Source organism: Dama dama, chromosome 19, assembly GCF_033118175.1.
Source record: "Dama dama isolate Ldn47 chromosome 19, ASM3311817v1, whole genome shotgun sequence".
NCBI lineage: Eukaryota > Metazoa > Chordata > Mammalia > Artiodactyla > Cervidae > Dama > Dama dama.
In genome coordinates, this window is record NC_083699.1 from 15,118,830 (window position 1) to 15,136,673 (window position 17,844).

A 17,844-nucleotide genomic window follows, 5' to 3' on the forward strand; every position below is an offset into this window, starting at 1 on the left:
TGTTGTTTGGGTCCTGGTTCTGCCACTTACTTGCTACAGCACTCTCAACAAGCTACCTAGTTGTTTGGAAATATCAGCCTCACCTGTAACACATAAGCTCCATGAGGGCTGGGACCATCTCTGAGTTGATCTAATGCCTAACAAACCTGGCACTATGGCACTTGGTGACAAATCAAACACAGTATGGAAGCAGTGTATTGAGAAAGAAAAAAGGAACAGCCCCAGACATTCAGAACGTGGCTTGTACTCACAGATAGGCCAGAAAAGGAAGATTAGTTCCTGCAAGTCCTGCCAGTCGGCTTGTATGGCTGTGTGCTTAGGAATGTGACAGGTTATGTCCAGGCCAGATCCTGAAGGTCTTTTTGCTATGCAGAGAAATTTGAATTTTCCATATGGGTAATAATCCAGAGCTGGAAAAGGTCAGTTTTCATTCCAATACCAAAGAAAGGCAATGCCAAAGAATGCTCAAACTACTGCACAATTGCACTCATCTCACATGCTAGTAAAGTAATGCTCCAAATTCTCCAAGCCAGGCTTCAGCAATACGTGAACCATGAACTTTCAGATGTTCAAGCTGGTTTTAGAAAAGGCAGAGGAACCAGAGATCAAATTGCCAACATCCACTGGATCATCGAAAAAGCGAGAGAGTTCCAGAAAAACATCTATTTCTGCTTTATTGACTATGCCAAAGCCTTTGACTGTGTGGATCACAATAAACTGTGGAAAATTCTGAAAGAGATGGGAATACCAGACCATCTGACCTGCCTCTTGAGAAATCTGTATGCAGGTCACGAAGCAACAGTTAGAACCGGACATGGAACAACAGACTGGTTCCAAATAGGAAAAGGAATACATAAAGGCTGTATGTTGTCACCCTGCTTATTTAACTTATCGGCAGAGTACATCATGAGAAACGCTGGGCTGGAAGAAGCACAAGCTGGAATCAAGATTGCCGGGAGAAATATCAATAACCTCAGATACGCAGATGACACCACCTTTATAGTTCTTAAGAACTAAAGCGTCTCTTGATGAAAGTGAACGAGGAGAGTAAAAAGTTGGCTTAAAGGTCAACATTCAGAAAACTAAGATCATGGCATCTGGTCCCATCACTTCATGGCAAATAGATGTGGAAACAGTGGAAACAGTGGCTGACTTTATTTCTCTGGGCTCCAAAATGACTGAGGATGGTGACTGCAGCCATGAAATGAAAAGACGCTTACTCCTTGGAAGGAAAGTTATGATCCCCCTACACTACACAGCGTATTAAAAAGCAGAGACATTACTTTGCCAACAAAGGTCCGTCTAGTCAAGGCTATGGTTTTTCCAGTAGTCATGTACAGATGTGAGAGTTGGACTATAAAGAAAGCTGAGCGCCAAAGAATTGATGCTTTTGAACTGTGGTGTTGGAGAAGACTCTTGAGGGTCCCTTGGACTGCAAGGAGATCCAACCAGTCCATCCTAAAGGAGATGAGTCCTGGGTGTTCATTAGAAGGACTGATGTTGAAGCTGAAACTCCAATACTTTGGCCACCTGATGCAGAGAGCTGACTCATTTGAAAAGACCCTGGTGCTGAGAAAGAATGAGGCCAGGAGAAGAAGAGGACGATAGAGGATGAGAAGGTTGGATGGCATCACCGACACAATGGACATGGGTTTGGGTGGACTCCGGGAGTCGGTGATGGACAGGGAAGCCTGGCAGGCTGCAGTTCATGGGGTTGCAAAGAGTCGGACACGACTGAGCAACTGAATTGAACTGAATAATCCAGAGCAGAGACCTTTGAAGGATTAAAAGCAGGGGAGTGTAACAAGATCAAACTTATACCTTGGAAGGATCGGGTGTGGAAATAAGGAGAAGGAATGGGGGACTACTTAAGTTCCCTACACAAGACAAGGGAGGCCTTCTCTGATCACAAGGTGACTTTGCTTATTCTTTGAAATTTGGGGTGAGAAGACAGGGAAAAAAAATATGATTGCCCTCTTCAAATATTTGAAATTCTGTCATAGCAAAGAGTGATTAGATTCTTTCTGAGCTGCTCTAGGATCAAGGTATAAAGTCATTAAGTGCACTATTGGGGAGCACTTTCTAATAATGTGCTTCCCTTGTGGCTGAGATGGTAAAATGTCTGCCTACAATGCAGGAGACTCGGGTTCAATTCCTGTGTCAGGAAGATCCTCTGGAGAAGGAAATGGCAACCCACTCCAGTACTCTTGCCTGGAAAATCCCATGGACAGAGGAGCCTGGTAAGTTACAGTCCATGGGGTCGCAAAGAGTCAGACAAGACTGAGCGATTTTCTTTTCTAATAATGAGCGGTCTTAAACTAACATAGAGTTCACAAATAATTCTTACATTTCTTTCTCATTTATTCAACAAATATTCATTGGAGCGGTTATGATGTGACAGGCATTAGGCATAAAACGGTGAGCAAAACCCACAAAGGCACTGCCCTCGATGGAAGTTACTCTAATTTCTTTGTGTGATGTGGTGCCGTGAACGGATAACTTTTATATAATCATTTAACCAAGAAGCAAGCTCCCAATAGGGATATCTAAATAGTGGCTTCGAGTGAGCTCTGGCCAAGGAAGGATGATAACCCAATAGAAGAGCTGTAGTCTGTGTTAAATCTCAGGAGCCACAGGACGAAAGAGCCCCCTAACTTCTTCCTTGGATCCATCCCACCCGTGCGGCCTCCGCTCGGCCCGACGTTCTCCAGCGCCCTCTGCTTCCTCCTCCCCCACCCGCAGCTGTGAGTCTCGTCTCGCGACTCGCGGGATTTCGAACCCTTCTCTCGCGAGATCTGCAGTGTACCGGAGTCAGCTCTGCCGGCGGCTCACTGGGCTACTGAAGCTGGTCTTGCTCCAGATTTTGAGCACGTTTGGGCCCGGCCCATTGGTGTTAAGTAAGTTCTGGTGGCCGAGCCCCGCGCTGCAGTCTCGGGGGTCTCTGAGAAGAGACCGGGACGGACTCCCTGGTCGTGGGCCGACTTCGGGCCGCTTGGGCGCAGCGTGTGCGCGGCCAGCAGGAGCTCGCATGAGGTCTTCTCCGTGGGGTGCGGGGTCAGGTCGGGGTGGGTGGCCCGTAGGCCCGGTGACACCGCCCGCGGACTTCTGCAGTGGGTTCTTAGCGCGTCCGCAGCAGGGTTTGGAGCTGGTGGTGTCCGGGACGGCCCCGGCCGTTTCTGGCCCCTTCTTGAGTTTGTCGGGATTGGCGCCTAAGTGACACCTGAGGTCAGCGCCCAGTTTCGTGGCTCCGAGGGTCTTGTATATGGGATCCTCCGCCAGTCGCTTTCTTCTGTTATTAAGGAAATTACTTCTTCCAGAGGTTGCAGGTGGAATGGGTTTTTCTTACTTGCTGCTGTACGAGGGTTGGCTGTCCTATACAGAAAAGGCAGAAGGAAGATTTGTATAAAGGGGTGAATAGAAAAATGTCTAAATCTCACTGTTCTCTGTCCTTGAAATCAAGGTGTACAGAAAAATGGAGTATATGACAGAACCCGTCAAGCACACACCTGGACATATGTGAGTCGCGTCCCTTTTCCCCTATCCCCATTAAATTTAAAAACTTAAAAATGAGTCTTTAAAATTTACTGTGGGGAAAGCTTTTCTTTTAGGGGGGTTCTTTTGTCTTAAGTGGGAAAAATGAAAAGCCTTGTTTCCTGGAAAAAACGAGTTCATTTTTCGCTGGAAAGTTTGTTGTAGTAAATACTGTTTTAAAAGTGTTATAATAGTCTAGTCTCTGTACATTCTTCTAGATTGGCATCAACCATTGGCCATATGTGGCTTTTTAAATTTCAAGTATGTAATAAAACTAAGTATTCAGTTCTTCTATAACCCATATTTCAAATCCTCAGTAGTCACACATGCCTGGTGGCTACCATAGTGGACATTAGTGGTTATAGAACTCTTATTTTGGATAGCATCAATGGTTTTTAAATACTTTCTGTTCCCAATACACCTAGGGTTATGACACTGCCATCAGTTACGCTGATACTCTTCCATCCTTTTTACATTTTGGCAGTCCCGGTGCTATATTGAGGCTTTAAAAAATTTTTGCCTGTGGACTATAAAGCTATCTATAGTGCTATCTATAAAGCTATCTATCTACTGCTAATAGTGATTACTATTAGCAGTTATTTAGATTCTCTAGACCCTTTTTTTTTTAACTTTCTGTTTATCAGTCATATTTTGAGGCTTTTTGGAATTGTGGCCATCCTTTTTGTTTTCCTCAATAATCTAAGGTTTTTAAAAATCTAGTGCATCTTTGAAGATTGCTCAAAGTCAGGTTTTTAAAAAGGGCAGAGATACTATGGCCTAACTCGAAGACTTTGGTTTGTTTGTTAATTTTATTATTTTTTTTTAATTGAGGTATAATTGATTTTTCAATGTTGTATTAGTTTCTGCTCTACAGCAGTGTGATCAGTTTTATATATAAACTGTTGGTTCAGTTATATATATTTCATATTCTTTTCCATTATGGTTTATTATAGGATATTGATTATAGTTCACTGTGCTATACAGTGGGACCTTGTTTATTTTATATATAGTAGTTTGTATCTGCTAATCCCTGTTTGATAGTTTTTTAATCTAACTAGTACACTTATGAAATGTAACTTGGAAAAAATGTATGCTTTATTTAAGCTTGTGCTGCGACTGTGGTGTCCCAATTAGTCCAAATCCTGCTAACATTTGTGTGGCTTGTCTGCGAAGCAAAGTAGACATCAGCCAAGGCATTCCGAAACAAGTCTCTATATCTTTCTGCAAACAATGCCAAAGGTATAGTGTGATACTTTTTTTTATCCTACTTAAAGTTGAAATTCACGTATAGGAGAGCCATTAGAATATAGTGAGATTAAGATACATATACTAAAGTGCACGTAACTGAGATTTAAGTTTTATTTATGGTGTTAAAGCTAGAGATTATAGAATTTGCAATTTTGTAATGTATTTTTCTAGTTTTCCCTGCTAATGTGGTAAAGTTAGTATAAAGGGATTGAATCTGTTTTTTTTCTGTTAAGGGATTAAAAGGTTTGATATGTATAATTAATACATAAAAGTTCATGTTTTCCGGAGTGAGAGCAGATTTTAAAGACATAACTGTTCCAATTACCATAAAATTTTTGTTTTTCCCTTCAACCACTCGAGGCCATATATGACAAAAAGCACCTTATATTTAAAAGTAATTTGGCAGTGTGTAAGTAAGGTTTTTCAGTGAACCTTTAAAAGTGAAAATCAGAATATTTACTTAACAAGTATGAACAAAGCATTCACGTAATACATTTAGAAGTATTACGTATTTAACAAACATTTGTTGAGCATTTACTATATGCTAAGCATTGCCCTAACTCCGTGCTTGGTTGGGCTACAAGACTTCAAGTACATATATAAAAGATTTTAATTTAGTCAGGTTTTATATAAGATTTTAACTTACAATTTCAAATTTGAAAATTAAAACTAAGATTCGTGTGTTAGTCGCTCAGTCATGTCTGACTATTTGTGAACCCATGGCCAGTAGCCCACCATGTTCCTCTCTCCGTGGGATTTCCTAGGCAAGAATACTGGAGTGGGTTGCCATTCCCTTCTCTAGGCATCTTCCCTACCCACGAATCAAACCTGGGTCACCTGCATCACAGGCAGACTCTTTAGTGTCTGAGCCATCAGGGAAGCCTGAAAAGGGATTTGAAGTACGTGAGTAGTCTTGAGCTCTTATTTATACATAGTATTAGGTACTAATTTACATTTTTGTGTGTGTGAGAAATAAGCAGTTCTTAAGCATTTTATTTGTACACCATAAACCATTTTAATGCTATTGTGAGATGAGTTTTTAATCCATGTTTCAGAACATAGCTTCAGGAAATTCTTTGCATTTTGTCATCATTGTAATTCTTATTGGTGCTTGAAGTAATAAGACCTTTTAATAAGTTATTACAGATTGACTTTCTCAAATACTCAGAATTTCACCTTTTTAACTAAACTACTGGTCTAATTGAAAGTTTCTGAACCTATTAAAATATATTTGGGTTAAGTGCCTCAGATCAACCTTGAGTATTATTATATCTGGTTAATAATCATTGTTGTGTCTTCATATTTAAGTGGAATTTTTTTTTTTCCTGAGAGATACTGAGTTTCAATATGGTACCTTTTCTCCCAGGTATTTTCAGCCACCAGGAACTTGGGTACAGTGTGCATTAGAATCTAGGGATCTTCTTGCTTTGTGTTTGAAAAAAATCAAAGCCCCTCTGAGTAAGGTAGGTCAAATAGCTAAAATCAGTTTCTGTAGGTGTATGTGGGTGTGGGTATGATTTAATGTCTCATTTTCAGATAATCCTTGTATGAGTAGATTTTACAAAATAACTGTTAAATGCTGCTGTTGGTAAGCACACTACTACACATGCTGTTTTCATCTTTAAAGTTGTATATATTCTTTAATGGAAATGAAAGTCCTTTTGCTTTAAAAGATTTAGCATAGAATCAAACTTCGTTGATTATTTGAGAACCTCTTTTGTGCAGTAATCTTTTATGAAAACATGTATATACAACCATCACTAGACATAATTTTGGAGACTATAATAATATTAAGGCTATGGTTTTCAGTTTTTTAAAAAATTTTCATCACTCTCTGGAAGGAAGATACCTGTGCTTATTATTTAAAGTCAGTACATAAACATCTCCAAAAACCAAATAGGGTTTGTTAGTTTAGTTAGCCTCTTTACATAACACTTTGAGTTTTCTTTATGCTAAACTCTATGAATTATTTCCACCAGCTATGTTTTTAATTGAAATGGACTCTTGGTTTGAAGGTCTTCTGATTCTCTTATCCTCTGAAAAAATTTCATGTAATAGTTCTTTAAAGTTTCTCTATTCTCCTTATTTCTTTCTGCCTGGAATTCTCATTAGTCAAATGTTGGCCCTACCAGCTTAAGACTTTGTGAAATGCCTTTTTGCCCTTGTATTGTCTTTAATTCTTTTTTTCTGTGTGTTCCTGGCAGTTTCTTTTATCTTCCAATTTTTGTATGAATTTTTTCAGTACTAATAGTTTTAAGTTTAGAATTTTTAATGCTCTTGATTCAGTCTGTTGAATATTTCTGAAAGTTTTAATTGTTGTTTTTATACTTTCCTTCTGTTCCCTGATGTGTCTCAAGTTTTTCTCTTTTTTCCCTCCTGGAGTCAGTTTCGTGTGTAATTTGGTCTTTTGCTTTGATTCTTCAGGCTTTTGTCAAATGTTCATTAATAATTCATTAGCATTTCACAGCACCCCACTCCAGTACTCTTGCCTGGATAATCCTATGGACGGAGGAGCCTGGTAGGCTGCAGTCCATGGGGGTCGCAAAGAGTCGGACACAACTAAACGACTTCACTTTCACTTTTCACTTTCCTGCATTGGAGAAGGAAATGGCAACCCACTCCAGTGTTCTTGCCTGGAGAATCCCAGGGGTGGGGTCGCACAGAGTCGGACACGACTGAAGTGACTTAGCAGTAGCAGCAGCATTTCACAGATGTTTATTAAGTGTCAACCTTGTGCCAGTCTGCTTGTGGTGTCAGAAACATGGCAGTAAATGAGAGAGGAAAAATCTCTGTCTTAGAGACCTTTTATTTTGGTAGGAGGGGAGGGTGTGGAGTGGGCAGTAAACAAATAGGTATATTAAAAGATATAAACTCTTTGGAGGAAAAATTGAGGAAGGGGATAAAAACTTCTCAGGAAGAGTTGCAATTCAAAATAGAGTGGTTAGAGGAGACCTCATCAGTGAGGTGATCCTGCTGCTGCTGCTGCTAAGTCGCTTCAGTCGTGTCCGACTCTGTGAGACCCCATAGACAGCAGCCCACCAGCCTCCCCTGTCCCTGGGATTCTCCAGGCAAGAATATTGACTGGAGTGAGTTGCCATTTCCTTCTCCAATGCAGGAAAGGGAAAGTGAAAGTGAAGTCGCTCAGTCATGTCCTACTCCTAGCGACCCCATGGACTGCAGCCTACAATGCTCCTCCATCCATGGGATTTTCCAGGCAAGAGGACTGGAGTGCGGTGCCATTGCCTTCTCCGATGGTGATACTAGAATAAACATTAAAAGCAGTAAGGGAGGAGGCCACAGTTTAGAGAAGAGCACTATGGGTAGCAAAACAAGTGTAGAGGCCAGGGACTGGAGCATACCTGTATGGTTAGAGTGGAACTGGGAGGGGAAAGCACTTGGGGGTGAACTAGGGAAGACACGGCAAGTCCGAGTAGGTCAGGCCTCATGGGCCCTTTTGCAGACTGGTTTTTACTCCGAGTGGGGCTCCCTTGGTGGCTTAGATGGTAAAGAATCTGCCTGCAATGCAGGTGACCCGGGTTCGATCCCTGGGTCGGGAAGATTCCCTGGAGAAGCGAATGTCAACCCACTTCTATATTCTTGCCTGGCGAATTCCATGTGTTTTAGAATAGATTTGAGGGGGATGGGGGCCTTTAGGAAGTGATTGTAGTAATCATGAGAAATGATATTTGAATCAGTAGTAGAGGTAGTGAGAAGTGGATTGATTCTGGCTCTGTTGTTGAAGGTAGTCAGTAGACTTTATTGATGAAGCTGGATGTATGCTTATGAGTTGAGAGTCAAGGGTGACTTCTGTGGTTCTTGAGCAACCAGGGGGAAGTTGCTGTCAGTGAAGTAGGAAAGACTCCAAAAGGAGGAGGTCAGGTGGGAGAAATCAGCTCATCTCAGGTGGTACTTAGCTGTACGTTAGACATGGAAGCAGAAATAGTGAGGAGCTTGATGAATAAGCAAGGGCATGGTCTAGACTGCAGATGATGAATTTGGGGATGTATATGGTATTTAAAGCTATGAAATTGGATGAGATTTCCTAGGGAGTTTAGAGAAGGAGAAATTTGAGGATTGAATCCTAGGATTCTTTGATGATAAACGTTTGAGAAGATGAAAAAACAATCAGTCATTACTTTTCATTAGCTGTTCAGTTCAGTCGCTCAGTCATGTCCAACTCTTTGGGACTCCATGCACCGCAGCACGCCAGGCCTCCCTGTCCATCACTAACTTCTGGAGTCCACCCAAACCCATGTCCTTTGAGTAGGTGACGCCATCCAACCATCTCATCCTCTATTGTTCCCTTCTCCTCCTGCCCTCAGTCTTTCCCAGCATCAGGGTCTTTTCCAATGAGTCAGCTCTTCGCATCAGGTGGCCAAAGTATTGGAGTTTCAGCTTCATCATCAGTCCTTCCAATGAACACCCAGGACTGATCTCCTGTAGGATGGACTAGTTGGATCTCCTTGCAGTCCAGGGGACTCTCAAGAGTCTTCTCCAACACCACAGTTCAAAAGCATCAATTCTTCAGCGCTCAGCTTTCTTTATAGTCCAACTCTCATCCATACATGACCCCTGGGAAAACCCTAGCTGCCGCTTCTGTACTGTCGCAGCCTCATTAGCTGTAGGGAGAGCAATATATATATATATATATGTATAAAATCAGGAGATCTAGAAGGTGAAGGGAATGTTCAGGAAAAAGATTGAGGATTTAGAAGGTTTTGTTGTTAGTGAATGTTGAATTCCAGAGGCCACAATAAGAAGGTTTTCAGGATTTGGGGAGGAGTGTTGGATGCGACAGAAAAGGGCGTATGTGTTAGGCATGGAGATTGGAGTGTGGGAGATGAGCCGGTGGCTGAGGTAATCGTAAAGAAGGCTGAAGGGCTCAGTAAGTTGGCTTAGTCCTGATTGTCTGAGGACAGAGTGTGGTGAGCCCGAGCTGGGGAATGGTGAGGTAGGTCCAGTCCTACAGATGGAGATTGGAGGCTGAGGAGAGGGCAGTCTCATCCAGGCCCACGGAGCTTCCGCGGACCGCTGCAGATGGAGGCTGAGGGAATCAACAGCTCTCTGTCACCCTTTGTACCTGGTGACTTGTCGACTGACTACTAGGCTTGGTTTAGGGGAGCCAGTCATATGAGGAGGGTGTTACTCTAGACTGCTGTATCTACACTAGCTTATCTACTTCTCACCAGACAGCTCTTGATAAAATTATTATCTGCCTGCTGATGTCTCCCAAACCTGTTATCTCTAACTCAGATTTCTCCATAGAGCACCAGACCAAATGTGTATATCTCACTGTCTCCTGAACAGCTACAGTTGGATGTCTCAGATAAATCCTCTTGAACTTAATTGTCTGAAACCAAATATAGCACATTCCTCTGCATTTAATCTCTTTTTTATTGTGTCAGAAAAATAGTGTTACCTTGGTGTCCAAGCTGGATCCTTGACTATCATTCTAAAATCTTCCCATATCTAGTTGTTATTAAATCCTATAGATTTTATCTCCCTAATATCTCTTGGCTTGGATCCTTCTGCTGCTATTATTTCCAGCCCTTCAGTTCAGGTTACTTAAACTCCTGCTCAAATTAATGAAACAACCTCTATTTTTTGTTCTCCAAACTCCTTTCTTGAAACACTCATTTTAGCCATATGAGCTGCATTGAGTTTGTCACATAGGGCAAACTGTTTTTGGCCTCTGCTGACTCTGCTGATTTAGCAGTGAGTTACCATTGTAAATTCAGTATTCAGTGCATGAGACTCCCTCTGAAGAATGAATGTCCTTATATATTTTTTAAGCCACAAACTTACTATAGAGAGAATAATAAAAGTAGAAACCTTTGTTCATGAGTTTTCTAGTAGATGATGAAGTCATCAGGTCTTTGTTTTCTCCTAAAAAGTGTACTTTGAAATAGAAAAACTACTGTTTTTAAGGGGGAGGAGTTTTTTTCCTTTTTAATTTTTGCTTGAATTATACCTTTAATATAGTCATTAGATTTTCACTTTACTTGCTGTTTTTGTTGCCATACCTCTGATAGCTTTTTAAAAAATTGATGATGTTGGGTAGATTAGTCACAGATGCTTGAGCATCTGTGAAATCTCTTTATCATGAGTTATTCTTTGATCTTTTTTCTCTTTTTTGAAGGGAACTTATGTTTCTTTTTGTTTGTGTTCTATTGAAGGTACGGCTTGTAGATGCAAGCTTTATTTGGACTGAGCCTCATTCTAAGAGACTTAAAGTTAAACTGACTATTCAGAAAGAGGTAAGCTATACATAATTTTTTGGCATGGTTAAAGTGTAGGTAGTGAAAATAAGGGACTATTGATAAATTAGGGCTTGACAGCTTAAAGAGAAATAAATAACATTATTAATTTTAATTTTTTGTTTTCTTTTGGATCATCTGCAGAAATGATCAGGTCACTAGTAAGACCAGCCTTTGTTCATGATTAGTGGGCTAAGTTAATTTTCTCAAAGTCATTTTTATTTGGAATAAGATGGAAGTAAAAACATGACCTAAGGCAGTGCTTCTCAAACTTGGCTGATGATTATGACTCACAGTGACTGAATCAAACTGGATTCACCTGGATGTAAGATCCAGGAATCTGTAAAACTTCCTGGGTGATTTCTGATGGTGGGTTAAGTTTGGGAACAATTAAGTAATGTCTTCTTTCTTTGAGAGTTTTCTTTGTCCCTTAAGGATGAATTTTATACACACACACATGCATATATATGTATATATAGCTATAAAAAATCTTCAAAGAATATCTTACAACCACTTCAACTAAAGGTAAGTTTGAAATGTTAATCTAATCTAATAAATCCTTATGAATTAAACCTGTATATGTTTCTGGAAATAGTATAACTTAATGACTTTAAATGTAACTTATTTATTACTAATGTCCTCAAAGGCTTCATGGAAAAAGATTTTGAGTTAGATATTAAAGGATCTTCTTTTGAGAAAGGGAAGAATGAAGGACTGGGTTGTTTTCTTTGTCAGGTGATGAATGGTGCCATCCTTCAGCAAGTCTTTGTGGTGGATTATGTTGTTCAGCCCCAGATGTGTGGAGATTGCCACAGAGTGGAAGCTAAGGATTTCTGGAAGGCCGTGGTTCAGGTCAGGCAAAAGGTAATGAGAGAGCGATGATGTGTGAGCCCTCCGTCTGTATTTTGCCTTTGTCCACTGTAAGTAGTGGGCAAAGCCTTCTCCTTTCCCTTCTTTCCGAGTAGTTTAGGCACCAAGGATATTCCAGGGCTTTGGGACATGCACCTTTAGAAACAGATCACTGCCGCATTTTAGATAATCTTTATATTGTTTTTGTTTTAAAAATTATTGTGCTCTTCTGCATGGAAAGGAGATCTGAAAAACAAAAGGGATACCTGTGTGCATATAGCGGATTCACCGTGCTGTACAGTGGAAGTTAACACAGCATTGTGAAGCACCTGTGCTCCAATAGAAATTTAAACAATGAGTGTGCTGTGTCTGTTGGTGCCTTTTTTTTGTGTGTGTTTCATCTGTTGATCTAATAACTCATTTATGTTTAGACTTTGCACAAAAAAACTTTCTACTATCTGGAACAGTTGATTTTGAAGTATGGGATGCACCAGAATACACTTCGTATCAAAGAGATTCATGGTGAGTTTAAATTTTAAGCATTTGAAATGATTTCAGATTTATTTTAACTATCTTAAAGGAGTCTTTTATCATTAGTAATAGTATCTAGAATAGGACTGTCCAAAAGAACTTTCTGTTAGGAAGAAAAAAAATCTTAGTTCTTTTTCTGCATTATCCAACTAATATGGTAGCCACTAGCCATAAGTAGCTGTTGAATATTTGAAATGTGATTAATTTTTTAATTTATTTTTTTAAATAAAAATTTTTAATTTTTTTTCTATTTTAGTTTATATTTACACTAAATGGCTACCAAATAAGTAAACCAGTAACTGCATTAACAGAATGTAAAGTGGTAGAAATTTATCAAAAACTTGTTTTATGCAGAATTCAGTTTCTTATTGAAAGGAAATTATTTTTGAGATCTGTTAGTTGTAATATTTTTGTTTTTCATATGCCTAGTGGCATTTGTGATGCATGTTTTGAATCAGAAGGGTAAACTCAGTAATAATAAATAGTGATATACAAATGATATAATTAGATTTCTTGAAGATGGAATTTTAAAATATTTGTGTAGTTTCATAATGGCTCCTCAGAATGTATTCTGTCTTAGCACTTATTATTTATTAGTGTAACATACTTACGTATACTAGTTGATGTATGAATATTTCTTTAATAATAGAAAATATAAATATTCTTTAGCAAATACTTCAGTCTCTTGCTAAAAGTGAATGTTTTTAGTTGTAGGACATGTACATAGTTTTCCTGATTGTTACAGTATAGGTTTAGAGATAGCTTTTCTTGAAGGAATGACCAAATTCTTGTGCTACTTATTTTAAAAGTGTAAGTTCCTCTTTTACTTACTGATGTGTTATTCATTTATCTCATATGTCTTCAAGAAAGTACTTAGAAGTGTGGTTTGGGGTCTCTTAAATGGGGGGAAAAATATCAGTTTTGTCACCTGGAGAAACTCTTTTAAACTTTGTGTCTGATTTGAGTGCATTACCTGTAGACATAAGGTTAATAGTCAAAATCTGTGACATGAAACTTACTGAATACTTATTGTAGGTAAAGTACTTTACTACCTGTTGAATATGGTGTCTGCTATTTGTGGCTAGCCATCAGGCAAAAATGTACTTTTGTTCTGAGTAACTTTGTTTTGAGTAACTTGGGAATTGGGATCCTAATATTCTAGCAAAGGAAACAGAAAATTCTGATTATTGTTCATCACTGTAGCAGAAATACCCTCACCGAATTTTTTGTAGCAAAACACTTGCATACATTCTGAAACATACTTTCGCAGTCACTTTCAAAACCAAAAATGCTGGAAGTTTAACAGTCCCTTTTTTCATCCAGAATTAAATCTGTTTTTTTTCCTACTGGTTCTTGGTTTGATGTAATTTAATCTTTTGTTAATTTGCTTATAACTGTGTTTTTAGAATCATCATAATTATAAACAATCATAAAACTTTAAAATTCTAAAAATTAGAAAAATTATAAAAGAAACAAGCTTTTATGAATAAAGGACCTCTGTCCCATTTATCCATTTGTTATTCCCAGATATAGCCCCTTAAAGCAGGATATTACAGTGTTTATTCTGTATAGCAGTTGTGATAACATTGGTTTCTCCTCATATTTGAGATAGTTCTGTAACATTCTGTGATTTGCCATCTTACTATATTTAGAAACCTTTCCACATCATTGCATATAATCCTGTTTCATTATTTTTAACTCTGTGGTTATATATTTGTTAATCATTGTGTTTTTAATTATTTATTTGTTTGGTATTAATTGGCTTACAAGATGTTCCAGTTTTTTGCTACTACAAGCAGCACTGTAGCAAACATCTTTATGTTTGTGCATAGCCAGTAATTTTTCTTTGGGACTGAGTTCGAGAATTGAAATTACTGGACAAGAGTATGCAAATGTTAAATTTTTACATGTGCAACTAGATTGTTTTCCAAAATAGTACCAGTTTACAGTCCCATCACTTTGAGAATTTCTGTTTTACCAACCACTTGCCAGTACTGCATAAGATTGTATTGGGCTTTCTAATTTTTGCTGTTCTAGTGAAGAAAATAAAGGCATCTTGTTTTTATTTTCATTTCCTTGGTTACTAATGAGGGTTAACATTTTGATATATATTGGCTGTTTATCTAATGTAAATTATTCTTTATATATCTAATTTTTCCTTATTTATTTCCTGTTACAGAGGATATCAGTCTCATTATGTGTATATTTATATACAGAGAGAAGCATATAGAGCATACCCTTGGGTGTGAGCTGAGAGAGCAGATACTTACTGTCTCATGTCTTCTCTTATCTAAGCTGTTCATATTTTAGTCATATGAAGACATGCGAAAGTCAACTCAGTCGTGTCTGACTCTTTTTGACCCCATGGACTTTACAGTCCATGAAATTCTCTAGGCCAGAATACTGGAGTGGGTAGCCATTCCCTTCTCCAGGGGATCTTCCCAACCCAGGGATCGAACCCGCGTCTCCCTCATTGCAGGTGTATTCTTTACCAGCTGAGAGCCACAAGGGAAGCCCAAGAATACTGGAGTGGGTAGCCATTCCCTTCTCCAGTGGATCTTCCCAACCCAGGAATCCAACTGGGGTCTCCTGCATTGCAGGCGGATTCTTACCAACTGAGTTACTACAGAAGCCCATTTTAGTCATATAGCTACTAGGGAATCCCATTTTAGTCATATAGCTATGGCTTATGACTTTCTATCTTACATAGGATAGAATCTTTCTATCTTCCTTTAGTCTGTCTTTATATTCAAGATTATTTTTAAAAAAGAGATTTTTGTTTTACTTTTGGATCTTTAATCTTACCTGGTATGACTTTTTCCCAAAAAGTTAACTTGCATTGTCTCAATACTTACCTACCAAGTAGTCTCTTCTTTACTCACTGATTTAAAATTTCTCCTTTCTAATATATACTAAATTCCTTTATACACATCCCACAGTTCTATTTTATTTTGTCTAATTGCTTTTGTTACAGTATATAAATTATACTTCATAATATATACCCTCTTATTAATTCTTTTGTAAAACTTGGTTAATAGTAAGAGCATGAATTGTGGAACCAGATTTTGTGAATTTGAGTCTCTTTCCCACCGTGTTTTTGCTGTGTGACCCTAGGCAAGGTATTTAACTTCTCTGAGCCTCAGTTTTCCTGTCTATAAAATGGAGTGGATGATAATAACACCTGTCTCATAGGATTACAGTGAGAATTAAATTGTGTAAAGCACTTACAACCTGGTGCATAATCATATTTTTTCAGTTCTTTTCTGTATTTCTTTGACATAGTTTCGTTTCCCTCATCAAGATTTTGAATGATTCTCACTTTTTTTCCCCAGACTATTCTATACTTGTAGTTATTGGGGATGGTGGTTTTTACTACATTTTCTAAGTCTTTATTGCTAATATTTTCGGAAAGCTCTTGATTTTATAGGTTGATCTTTCTGAAGTTTCTTAATATCACTAATGGTTTACATTATATTATTGTGTCATTTACATAATACTCTTGGTTTACTAGGTAAATAATTATTTGTATACAATGATAGTTTTATTTCTTCCTTTACGGTATCATTCCCTCTTTTTCTCCCCTTTCTTTTTTCCCCTGTGTCTAGGAGTGGAGAATAGCGTTGAGTGATAATGTAACAGGCATTGTTGTCTATCTGTGTTTCATCCCTAAATAGAATATTTGTTGAGATTTGTATTTGGTTCGTATGCATGCATAACTATATTAAACTGTTCTCTCTAATCTTGCTATTAGTTATGTTAGTGATATAGAAGCAATCAGAGTTTTTTCTCTTTCTGCATGGTGTTTAATCAACATCTTTAAGTTTAATAAGAACCAGCCCATTAAGCCATTCAGTTAGGTATGAGGAGAGGGAGGAAGCAAAACCTTTTCAAATCATTTTGTTAGAATGTTAATTTTTTTCAGGTACTATACTGCTTCTTGAATCAATTTTAATAGCATTTTCCAAGGAAGTACATGTCATTTGGCTTTTCACATACTTGGCATAGAATTGAATATGGGGTGTGTGTGTACATGTGTGTTTATTGTGGTCTTAAATCTCATCCATAACTCATCATTGTATCTTCTTCATTGTTGCTTATTTTTGTCTTTTCTCATCGTCTTTCACTTCTTCCCTCTCCCCACTCAGATCAGATTTGCCAGAGTTTTGTCTATTATAGTAGTTTTTTCTAAAGATAGTTTTAGTTTTATCAAAAAAACAAAGTCTTACTTTTTTCTTAATTTTTGTTCTTATTACTAACTCCTTCTACTTAAAATTTTTTTATTGAAATAGAATTGTAAAATTCATATAAAACATTATATTAGTTTCAGGTATATACTGATTGGATATTTGTGTATATTGTTGAAGGATCACCCTGTGTCTACTTAACATGCATCACCATACCTAGCTATACAATTTTTTTCCCTTCTACTTTTTTTAGTATTTTTTATTTAAATTGAAAGCTTAGCTTATTTTAAGTTTATAATATATAGATTTAAAGTTAATAAATTTTCTTCTGAGTATCATATTGGCTCTGCAGCTGATACTTAAAGCTATATTTTTCCATTTTTTTCTCAGCAAGCATTAAACTATTTTATTTTCTTGAGTGCCTACCTAGATGTAGAATTGCTGAGTTGTATGGTAAATTTGTATTTATCTTTTTAAGAAGCTGCCATTTTCAAAGTGGCTGTACCGTTTTATATTCCTGTCAACAGTCTTTGAGGGTTCCAGTTTCTACATCTTGACATCACTTGCTATTGTTTCTTTGTATAAATAGCTATTCTAGGGAATGAAGTGGTATCTCATTGTGGTTTTAATTTGCTTTCCCCTAGTGACTGATGATCTTAATTGTCTTTTCATGACCTTATTATCATTTCTGTATCTTTTTTGGTGAAACAGCAGTTTAAATTTTTGCAAGTTTTGATTGTGGTGTTTGTCTTAAGTTGTAAGATTTATTAAAATATATGCTAGATATAAGCCCCTTTTCACATATGATTTGTTAATATTTTCTCCTGGTCTGAGTTTTCATTTTCTTAATGGGTTCTTTCTTTCTTTTTTTTTAATTATGATAACACAACATGAAAACTACCCTCTTAAAATTTTAAGTGTATGGTAGTGTATAATACCTTATAGTTGAGTAAGTATAGTGTTAATATAGCAGATCTCTAGCTGAATCATCTTGTTGGATTGAAATTTTATTCCCATTAACTTAGTCACTCCTCATTTCTCCTTTCTCTCTGGCACCCGTAGTTCCACTCTTACTCTATGATTTTGACTATTTTAGGTACCTCATATAAATAGAATCATGCAGTATTTGTTTTTCTGTGACTGGCTTATTACACTTAGCACAATGTTCTCAACGTTCATCCATGTTGTTGCAGGTTGTAGAATTTCCTTCCTTTTTAAGGCTGAATAATATTCCATTGGAGGTA

At 37.8% G+C, this 17,844-nt stretch overlaps 1 protein-coding gene across 4 annotated transcripts in view; it reads left to right on the forward strand.

The window, feature by feature from the left end:
* Nucleotides 1-2,785: 2,785 nt before the first annotated feature.
* The window catches only part of NMD3 (NMD3 ribosome export adaptor), a 64,981-nt gene continuing 49,922 nt past the window's right edge, over nt 2,786-17,844 (forward strand). For all 4 annotated transcript variants that reach the window (XM_061168255.1, XM_061168253.1, XM_061168254.1 and 1 more), the window contains exons 1-7: nt 2,786-2,897; nt 3,461-3,516; nt 4,636-4,770; nt 6,146-6,242; nt 10,956-11,036; nt 11,772-11,900; nt 12,317-12,407. In XM_061168255.1, the coding sequence (XP_061024238.1) occupies nt 3,473-3,516; nt 4,636-4,770; nt 6,146-6,242; nt 10,956-11,036; nt 11,772-11,900; nt 12,317-12,407 (577 nt within the window). In that variant the 5' untranslated portion in view covers nt 2,786-2,897; nt 3,461-3,472. The remainder of the gene's footprint in view (nt 2,898-3,460; nt 3,517-4,635; nt 4,771-6,145; nt 6,243-10,955; nt 11,037-11,771; nt 11,901-12,316; nt 12,408-17,844) is intronic.